This window comes from Pogonomyrmex barbatus, unplaced genomic scaffold (genome assembly GCF_055798465.1).
Source record: "Pogonomyrmex barbatus isolate J1 unplaced genomic scaffold, ASM5579846v1 scaffold2, whole genome shotgun sequence".
Classification (NCBI taxonomy): domain Eukaryota; kingdom Metazoa; phylum Arthropoda; class Insecta; order Hymenoptera; family Formicidae; genus Pogonomyrmex; species Pogonomyrmex barbatus.
The window spans coordinates 4,504,510-4,515,599 of record NW_028297116.1 but is presented as its reverse complement, the minus strand read 5'-3'; the positions used below and the strand labels follow the sequence as shown (position 1 = coordinate 4,515,599).

Below are 11,090 nucleotides of genomic sequence, written 5' to 3'. Positions count from 1 at the left end.
TCGGGATCAATCGCGAAATTTGCGAGCCGAAAAAGCCGTGCTCGCTGACGAGCTTTTACGGTTCTACGTTATCAATCCCCGGAGCCTCTCCTCATGACCTGTACAACGGACTGTACCCAGAACGGATGCGGGGACAGATCGGTGTCACGTGAACCCTCCGGATATACCAGCTTCCTAGTCTTGCTCACCTACTTTATCGCCATTTCGTTTCATCGGAAATGTTCGGAAATCGGCTGCGGCGGCGACGACGGCGGCGGGAAGGCGCGACGGGCGTCGCCGAAACCGCGTCCGTCGTTGTTCCTTTCATGCCGATTAATTTTTGGCATTGATCAAGCTTCTCATACAAAAGTCAAACCAATCAAAAAGCAAAAAAAAAAAATTAATAAAATTATAAACTAATCGTATGTATCGTTCCGTCACTCAAAACTCGAAAAATTTAAAAATGGCGGAGTTATCAGAATTCAGTTTAAACTAAGACAAGACTTCTGGTTAATTTAAATAGAAATTTGGTAATTTCAATTGGAACTTCTGATTCGTTCATTTTGAAACAGAATTTTGGTACGATTAAACAAATTATTTATTTCACGATTTTTCATGCAATCGTGTATTAATTTGACGAGACATTTACGATGAGACATAATGCGATTAATTTGTGTCGTTAATTATGTAATAAATGTGTGCCATTTTGTTTTCACGTCGATAGCATATTTTAAATTAAGAAATTTAATCCTGAATCTAATCTTGAATCTGTATAATGAAAAAATGAAATCATACTATTCGATCGAAAAAATATCGGAATTTATGTTTATAAACAATGAATTTTATATCAAAACGTGTCATTTCTGTGAATAAACGCGCAATTAATGTTGTTAATCAATAAAACAGATGGCTAATATATTTATTTAATTAGTGCCTCTTAATATAATTATTAAATTAATATTTTAGAAAAAAAATTGTAATAACTGTACTTTTCAAATAATATAACAAAATTTGAGTATTCTTCTTATTAGTAGAAAATTTGATTAAGTAAATATATGTGACTAATTTTGTACGTTTTTCTTTCTGTCGGAGAAAAAGGTTACATCTAAGATGATTTCACTTTAATAATCATTCTGCGAATTGAAATGCAAAATGAAACGAGAACGATTCAAGAAAATCAGGCAGTGATCTCATCTACTCCTTAGCAAATACATTTAGCAGCCGTTAAATGAGGGTTATCCGGGAGAAGTGATAATGGAAGTCCACGACACAAGCGCATCTCTAATCGAGGGGAGTCTTGCGAGACATAATTATTGTATACCACACGTGGCATCGAAAAAAAGGGGTTCTAAAATACATATTAAATGAAATGTGAGTCAAGTTTAGTCAATTTGCTGTAAGTAGACACCGTGGAGACATTCAAAAAGTAAGATATCTTTGAAGATATTATTCGAGATTCGAAAAGTAACTTCAGAATCGATAATTAAGTTTGAGTTGCGTTTTAATTATTTAATTATAATAAAATTATAATTTAAAGCATTAATTCAAGCGAATAAATAAGACGGTCTTCTTTTAATATAGATTACAATCGCATTATTCGGTGACTAAAAGAACGCTCTAAATTAAATGCAAATTAATACATGAATATAATAACATTTCCTCTGCTTTATTGAATATTTAATTCTATATATAATTAATAAACACATAAAAATATTTAAATTATATTTCTTATATGAGATCTCTTGCTTCCTTTGAAAAATAGCCCATTTTAATTGAAATATTAATAACCTCGTTGCTATTATTATTAATTTTATTACAAAGAAAAAAAACTTAAGATGTTAATTTTATTTTATTTTGATTCGATATTGTAATTGTATAAAATTGTCTCAGAAATATAATTGCCATTTTATTTTAAGTTTTATGTTGGAGGAAGATGTGAATGGTCAAATTTCGAAATATGCTCGTGATAAAAGATTTTATTTTTATAACAAAACTATTTTCGGTCTGTCCTGAATCCCGAAAGAGCTATATCATATTAAACGATGTGTCCTATCGATACGGTTAAAGCCCACGAAGAAAAGAGCCGATCATATTTGAACTAGGAAGATTTGAACGAGATGAGGCTGGTACTCTACTCACATCACAAGGGAATCGTGAAGTGATTTTGCGGGTAGCAGAAAAGCGAAATTAGGAGAGCGAGAGAAAAAAACTTGCACTTGCACAGCACGCGGAAGAGGGAGCGAGAGCTGGAAAAAGAGAGAGAGAGAGAGAGGATTAGAGGGATAGAGCGGTACAGATGTCAACTTGATGATGATATACTGTTGCGATCTTGGCGATGACCCCCTTTCTTCTCCACCGTCACCTTCTGCCCCTTCCTCTCGTACGTTTTTTTTTTCTCTCTCTCTCGCTCTTCGGCAGATAAGCATTCCGCAAACGTCGACGGGGGCGGCGGAGAGCGTAAGGGCGCGGATCGCGAGCGGGGGAAAAGAAAAAAGAGGGAACCCCCGGATTTTCTTCCTGTACGACGATTTCAGTCACTGCCGGCTGGCGCGGCGCGCACGGAAGACCCCGAGACTGGAACCGATCGTAGACCGGATTACACAGTATCCCGCGGATGACATTTGCGCTAGCAACGCAAAGAGTCGCTCTTCTCTCTTTCTCTCTCTCTCTCTCTCCCTCTCTCTCTCTCTCTCTCTCTCTCTCTCTCTCTCTCTCTCTCTCCCCTGATACCCGCGGCGTCGCGTTCTCCAGTTAGTACACCTACGGCAGACGAACGACCGTAACTCGCGCGGTTGTCTCTCGAGATCGTCTCCCGAGATCGGTGGTTCTCCGAGAAGCAGTTGGGATTTCAATTGGCAGATTTTTTTTTTTTTTTTTAAATTCAGAACTGAAGTTTATTTCAACAATTGGGGATCCAACTGAAGATCCAAGATCAATCTCAAGATTTTTATTCGTCGAAATCCGTCGCGAAAGAATACTAGACTAGTTGTTCCGGCGACGAACGCGAAACTCAACATTTCGCGTGCGTCCATCAAGAGTGCTCAGAAAGTGCAGTGTGTAAAAACAAATCGGATTCATTCCGCTCGTCAACGGTTAAGGTGACAAGTCCGGGCTGTTTCACATTCGATTCGCTACTTTCGGGAAACTTCCGAAAACTTCCACATGAGATTCCATCACTGGATCTAGTAAGGTTCGTAAATCGCTTGGAAATCAGCATAATGAAGATATTGAGCTTAAGTAGAAACGACAGTCAATTTGTCGCACAATTAGTAAACAACTAATATGACAATCGACTTGATTAGCAAAGCATTATCCTTCAGTCTTATTAAAAATAAAATTTGATAAAATAGCGCGCGCGCGTGTGTGTGTGTGTGTGTGTGTGTGTGTGAAAAATAATAAAACCTAACGATAATCCATTGAACGCTAACTAAAGTGGATTAGTTTAACGGAACTAATATATTAAAGTAAATTATGATATTAATTTATGCGTTGACGTAAGCGCGCGTCTATTGTCTAACTTAATTATGCTCGAGCTAGATTAAGATTTTAAATCTGACATCCTCTGAGAGAGATGTCACGTGGCTTAAGCAATTTGATTGTCAAGCGTTAGCATTACGAAGGCACGTGCTTTAAGGTACTTGAAACTGTCAAGTCCAATGTCCACGTGCAAACACGATCGCTTTACGGATCTGTGTTTCGTCAATTGTACTTCCTAAAAGAAAAACGTTTCGAGCGGAAGGAACATTCGCGGCATTTTTGGCTTTCCGCCGAGACGAGACTCGCGACGGGGACGATCCCGGTGAAAAATCCCGGTGCGTCGATCGCAACGACACGCGGAACGACACATCCTCGCCTAATTAGAATATAGCTGTTTTTTATGAGCGTGGAAGAGGAAGAGGGAGCCGAGAGATGGGTGGCGGTGGTGGGAAGGGAGGAGCAAGGAAACACGCACCATCGCGATATTTATTATACGGACCCCCTGCCGGACATTCGTATTTAACGGGTTGCACCAATGGCCACCCGTTCACCCTCCTTCTTCTGCGTACCTCGGAGAAGAATACCTTGCTGCTCTTCTTGCAGGATCTCCCATAAATCTCCGTTGTTCCGGAAAAATTCTTGCTTAACTCACGTCTGCTAGAGACTCAAGATTGAGATCGAATCAAGTCACCTCATCGCGATTTTGAAGAACTTTGCTTTTGTGCAATTGAAGGCAATTAATTAAGTTGAAAAATAATTAATACAAATCAATATTTTTCAGATATTGATATCAATTCTTTTAATTTTAAACAATTTTGTGCAGACATATGTAAGCTTTATATCAACTGTAACATAAAAGGATTTTATAATTTTTTTCAAAATAGTTTTAACTGACTTTTCAACGATGATGATTATTGCAATATTTTTTTTTTAATTTTTGCATTAATTGCATATAATAATTTTACATAGAAATATACAAATAAAATTATAACATTAAAATTATAACATAGACATTGATAAAAAAATGTTTTTAATTATTTTGAATTAAATATAGTTTCTTGAAACATTTAAGCATAATTGCAATCTTTACTTCCAATAGCGTCAATTACTACTTTTTATTGATATGCGTACGTATCATAAATGTTAGTTTATGTATGCATTATAATCGATTATAAGATATACTTGAATCATGTTATTAATTAATGATTTTCGCACAACTACATAATATAATAAATTTGATTTCAGTTTCTTAAAGCGTTGCGAATCAAACAGGCTCCTTTAAATTACATTTGATGATTATTGAGACACAATGCGAGCACAACTTAATTATCCAATAAAAGAACGCATACTCTTAACCGGTTGCTCTCTCAGTTCTCTTTAATCTCGACTATTATCAGTCTTTTACTTTTTTTCGGTACTTCAGAAGCATTCATCTTCGTTCTAAGCGCCTAATCGTTTTCCGCAGATTTTCCGGGTGACAGAAGCCAGAGGAATATCCGTAGCTTACAAAGAACGAGATCTCGGTAAAAACGGTTTTAAAATAAAAAGGACGGAAAGCTCGACGTTGCAAAAATCGATATGACATTTTATCTGTTACAATTATTTAGCACATTCCAACGAGTTAGCACGTTTCAACGAACTTGTCTTAATCTTGCAAAATTTAAAAATAAAAGGAAAAAAAGAAGATTACATTTACTTGAATTATGCTTATTTTTATATCTTTGTAAATCCTTTTTCATGCAACACATATCCATTGTATTATTTTTTTTCACTTGAGATTTGCTTTATGTTATGTTCTCGAATATAAATAACTTACTTAGAATTTACTTTGCAGAACTGTGTTATGTCTCGTTATCATCCTCTCGTTTGAGACGACACTGGTGAAGGGTCAGCCGGAGTGAGTACACGAGCAGAGAACACCGAGAGATCATTAAGTGGGCCTACCACGAAAGCCCACAAACATGACAGAGGCATCACGAGATCCTGAGGTGGCTGATTCAGAAAGTCCTGCCGACAATGGTAGGACAACATTAAATCTGACTTGTTCGACAACCAATAAGAAACCTCTTCCGGATCGTGGAACATGGAGCACCAAGCTGGATTTTATTCTCAGTGTGGTAATATTATCATGTCGCTAAATATCCTATTCAATGTATTATTATCAACAAGTACATAAGTACATTTGATGTATATGCTTTAATATTGTTAAATATAATTATCGATCAAAAGTGCCTCCAGGATAATACGACAAATAATACGCTTTAATCATTATCATAAACGATACGCTTTAATTTTCCTCAAAAATATTTTGACAAATATCGATCATTCATAAAGAAGTATAAAATAAAATGTCTCCGCTATTGATAATGATATGTCTTCATTATAGTTTCACTAGCTTTCTTTTTTTGGAAATTCACCATTTCACCATTTCTTCAAGGTCGGTTTGGCAATCGGTCTCGGCAACGTTTGGCGATTTCCGTACCTCTGCTATAAAAATGGCGGCGGTGCTTTCCTAATTCCCTATTTCTTGACGCTGTTTCTGGCTGGTATACCCATGTTCTTCATGGAGCTGGCTCTCGGACAGATGTTGACGGTGGGCGGCCTTGGAGTCTTCAAGATTGCGCCGCTCTTCAAGGGTATCGGTTATGCCGCTGCAGTCATGTCCTGCTGGATGAACGTCTATTACATCGTTATCTTGGCCTGGGCGATTTTCTATTTCTTCATGTCAATGCGAAGCGGTGAATATATTAAATTTATCAAACACCAAACTACTTTCTTTTTTATTTAACAACTTATCAAATATCCTTAATGATGAATAAATGACTTTATTGAATGTTATATATAACTGTCTCTCGTTGTAGAATTGCCTTGGGGTAGCTGCAACAATTACTGGAACACCAAGAACTGCGTGAATCCTTATGACAGAAGCTCATTGCTCTGCTGGAGTGAGATCTCGGCGAGGAATGGTAGCGTTGTCAAGATGTGCACGGTCAATCACATTAACATGACAGTGGCGGAGCTCACGGATCCTGTGAAGGAGTTCTGGGAGTCAGTATAAATACAATTTTTCATTTGCTCTCGAGTACGTGACGCGCGTAATTTGCGCTTTTCTATCAGCGGGTTTATATCATAAATAAATACTTCTTAAGTATTACTGTTTTTTTTTTTTTTTTTACATTATTTAATCTTAATAATTTTGTAACTGCCTCTACTTTTCAGGCGTCGAGCGTTGCAGATCAGCGACGGCATCGAATCTATAGGCAATATTCGATGGGAATTGGCGGGTACGTTATTACTAGTGTGGATAATCTGTTACTTTTGCATCTGGAAAGGTGTTAAGTGGACCGGCAAAGTCGTCTATTTTACATCCCTCTTCCCATACGTGTTGCTCACTGTTCTTCTGATCCGTGGTATCACCTTGCCCGGCGCCATGGAAGGCATTCGATTTTATATCAGTCCAAATTTGTCCAAGCTCCAAGAATCCGAGGTATATTTTTTCTCATCTATTGATTTCTGAAGCTTATTTTAACTTTCAGACAATTTTATAAATATTAATTTTAATTAACGTTTATCAGATCAACAACATTTTATTTTATATATTATATAGCGGCGTCTTAAATAATTATAAAGTTTCTGTAATTTCTATAATTTCAGTTGTATTTTTTACTCAAGATTTTTATTACTAGTATTTCCTTTTATATTTTAAGTTTATTTTATAAATATTAAGCCGTAAAAATATTTTATAAAAAAAATATTTTCTCTCAAAAAATTATATTCTAGTAATGTTGTAAGTATTCTGAGCATATTCTACACTGAGAAAAATGTCTGGTTGGATTAATTGAAATTTCCAGTTGAAAATTAGCAAATCAGAATTTTCTGCTTAAATCTAAAATTTTAATTGAGATAACCGGAATTCGTATTGTGATCAGAATCTTCTGGTTCATTTTCAACCAGACATTTTTCTCAGTGTAGATGATATTTTTTTCTTTATAATGCATTTACATAAAATGGTACTTGTAGGTATGGATCGATGCAGTGACACAGATCTTCTTCTCGTATGGTCTCGGACTTGGCACTTTGGTGGCCCTCGGCAGTTACAATAAATTCACCAACAATGTCTACAAGGATGCTCTAATAGTTTGCTCAGTCAACTCGTCCACCAGTATGTTCGCGGGTTTTGTGATATTCTCGGTGGTTGGTTTCATGGCACATGAGCAACAGAAGCCGGTCGCCGAAGTAGCCGCTTCCGGGCCGGGGTTGGCTTTCTTGGCTTATCCGTCGGCGGTTCTGCAATTGCCAGGTGCACCGCTCTGGTCATGCCTATTCTTTTTCATGTTGTTGCTCATCGGGCTCGATTCCCAATTCTGCACGATGGAAGGCTTCGTCACTGCTATGGTATTTTCTTAAAAAGCTTAGCAATGTTACTCTTCATTAATTTTTTCCCATTCGCTTAAATAATCAAAGTTTAAACATTTACATTTTTCAACAAGAAAAAATTTGATAGAGATTTATCCTTTTTCTTAGATTACTAGAGACTGAAATTTGAGGTATCTGACTATAACTTTAAAAAAATTTTTTTCGTTTTAGTCAGAAAAAAAGTTACTCTTCAAATTAATTGATCGATATTTCTTCAGGTGGACGAGTGGCCTCAGCTGTTACGTCGCCGCAAAGAAGTGTTTATCGCTATCGTGTGCGCTCTATCCTATGTCATCGGATTATCGTGCATTTCTGAGGGTGGCATGTACGTTTTCCAAATTCTCGATTCGTACGCCGTCTCTGGTTTCTGCTTGCTCTTCCTCATCTTTTTCGAGTGCATATCAATCAGCTGGGCGTTTGGCGTAAATCGATTCTACGATGCCCTGCGCGATATGATCGGATATTATCCTCTTATGTGGTGGAAGTTTTGCTGGACAGTGACTACGCCGATGATTTGCGTTGTAAGTATTAACTTCTTACGTACGTAAACGGTCAAATAACGCAAAATAAAAAAAAAAAAAAATAAGAAAGAAATCAACTACCTCTTCTTTTATCTTAATTTATTTTACATATACTTCACTTAGGCTAAAAATTCTTTTAAGCTTTTTTTAAAACGATTAGTACCACATGAATTATATTGGATGCAGATTTTGCGACACGTAACTTAATAACAATATATAATGTTTAATGTTAAAATCAGGGCGTATTTGTCTTCAATTTGGTTCAATGGACACCTATAAAGTATCTGGATTATGAGTATCCGTGGTGGTCGCACGTATTAGGCTGGTTTACGGCGTTATCCTCTATGCTCTGTATACCTGGATATATGGTCTACGCTTGGATGACCACACCGGGCGATAACAGAACGGTAAATACGAACAAAGAGATCGAGAGAGAAGGTTTTACATTGATAAAAAATATCTGCAATTTATTTTCTCTTGCAGAAATACAAATTGCTAATCCAGATAGAAGACGACGTCGCGACTCTGCGAACAAAGATGGGTCAACCACCGGTTGAGCTAACACCCCTATAATTTACACTTTAATCGGCAGCGCAAGCTCGCCTGGTTTGATAATACAGCCGTTTCCTATCATCCTGTAAAATTGGTGAATTACAAGGAATTAATAGGGATTTATTCTGTAAAGTGATAAATCTTCGAAATCGTGGGAGTGACTTAAAAAAGTTTGTTTAAATGAGAATTCTAAGGATTATTTCTATTATTCGCTTATGGAAGTAGGACTATTACGTTGAGAACGTGAAATGAGATGGGAAATAATCCAAATCGTGTGACTTGACAGAATAGGTTCTTGCCAATTTCTCTTATTTAATACACCCGCTTTTGTAGGATATCGTGATAACGGTTACTATAAAAGAACGCGCGGCCGCGACAGGTCGCCGAGGTCTGGCGTTCCTCATCATTCAAGATACGATTCGTCACGAAACGGAGAGCCAGCAATTAAACAAACACGCCAGAAACGAACACACCCGACACTGCCCTCGGTCCCTCTTCCACCCACTCGAGAAAAAGCTTCGCTGGCTTTGTACATAAATTATTTATTTGTCATCGTAACGATTATCATGTAACTCCCGCGGGGTAAGTGACAGGTGATGGGGGTTCGCAAACGCTTGCGACATTCTGGCTAAATTGTCGGATTTATCTTGGAATCAAACGAAATCTATGGATCTGTATCATTGAAAAAAAGTTTTAAATTTCCTTCATTCATTAAAATTGTTAAGTTATTAATTTATATTCTAAAATATTTTTGCATTTACCCTTCTTTTGGATAGCTTCGGCGGTTCAAATTCCCATACACAGCACAGATCTTGCAGAATATATACTATAGAAACATTGCTGTTAAAAATGTTACAATTACAACAACAATGTTGCCGAAAAAGTTTGTACAGTATGGATTGCGCGTGATTTCCTTGTAGAAAAATTGCCAGATTGTCGTTATGTTTAGGACACACATGGATGAGTGAGTGTTCAGTTAATCGCTAAGTGATATCGGTGCAACCGGCTGTCAGCTCTCAGTAGCGGTACCCGGTGATCATATCATTCATCAAACTTATGTCATGAGTCTTATAGTCTTATACGTGTGTTTGCACTTATTGTTACGTCCGTACTTTCGCATCAATTTAACGCTGCGATTGACGCACAAAGTGCGGCTGCGTCTCCCTTTTCGAAGATTATCAATTTGATCAATTTGGATAATGATTATCAATTTACGGCGAGCGTAAGACATAACGCTATCATCATGAAGAATTATTATAAGTAAGACGAGTACGATGATGTTGGTAGTTGTAGGCAAATCAAGGAGCCGTACAGTCAAATCTTTCTTTATTTGCGAGTGATTCGTATTAATAATGTAACCGGGCGTTTCAGATCGCCATCCGGCCGTTTATTACAGACAATACGAATGTCGGAATCGTGCCCCGTGCGCATATTTATGCTGCCATAAATTATTATAAATAGACGTGTTTTACGCATCGCATCGCTCTTATTTAATAAAACGTTAGTGTTACCTAATTTATTTCGTGTACCTGTCATTAGATCTGCAGAGCGTCGGCAGAGCGATAGCAACGATAGCGAGATAGTCGACTACGAGATGACGAAGCGTTCAATATGGATGTGGCAATACCGCGAGATTTTAGAGATGACGATCAAGTGGAACAAAAGATGTAATCCTGATATGTTATTGCTGTTCATAATTATATATCGTATTTATCTTGCTTGACATTTGTCACATGAAGTGTTGAGTGAAACTCTTTCGCACGCATATACTATAATATATATATATCATACTAATTCTATTCATGAAATTATTAAAAAAAAAAAAAGAATTACATCTTTTATTCCACTTTGCACAAGTATAGTTATACACATATATATATATATAAATCGCGAGATTTTGCGATTTTATGCATATGCCCAATTTCGCTCGTTGCAGCGTAAATTCGACGCTTAGCGCGATAATTAGATTTATAATAGGCATCAGTATGATATTGGAATTATTTATTGTTAGCGAGCTAACGATTCACTGTATTTTATTTTGTTTTACTGATAGTACAAATAATAAATTTCAAATGTGTATTAATAATGTGAAGTTGCAGTTAGAATTTTACAAGTTTACTTCTTCATGGGAGATATATTTTCTAC

The 11,090-nt window shown here is 36.9% G+C and overlaps 1 protein-coding gene across 1 annotated transcript; it reads left to right on the top strand.

Moving 5' to 3' along the window:
- Positions 1 to 2,508: 2,508 nt before the first annotated feature.
- Positions 2,509 to 11,031, top strand: Gat-a (GABA neurotransmitter transporter-1A). Its single transcript, XM_089077595.1, has 9 exons — positions 2,509 to 3,169; positions 5,291 to 5,573; positions 5,894 to 6,194; positions 6,318 to 6,504; positions 6,676 to 6,943; positions 7,477 to 7,851; positions 8,091 to 8,393; positions 8,633 to 8,800; positions 8,877 to 11,031. The coding sequence occupies exons 2-9, from the start codon at positions 5,418 to 5,420 to the stop codon at positions 8,964 to 8,966; spliced, it is 1,848 nt and encodes a 615-aa protein (XP_088933721.1). The 5' UTR covers positions 2,509 to 3,169; positions 5,291 to 5,417; the 3' UTR covers positions 8,967 to 11,031.
- Positions 11,032 to 11,090: the final 59 nt, after the last annotated feature.

What these genes read in the sequence shown, in the direction of transcription:
- Gat-a (XM_089077595.1), top strand. Translation starts at nt 5,418, where the DNA reads ATGACAGAGGCATCACGAGATCCTGAGGTGGCTGATTCAGAAAGTCCT. An exon ending in TGGATTTTATTCTCAGTGTG is followed by an intron (nt 5,574 to 5,893) that starts GTAATATTATCA and finishes CATTTCTTCAAG; the next exon opens with GTCGGTTTGGCAATCGGTCT. An exon ending in CTACGCCGATGATTTGCGTT is followed by an intron (nt 8,394 to 8,632) that starts GTAAGTATTAAC and finishes TGTTAAAATCAG; the next exon opens with GGCGTATTTGTCTTCAATTT.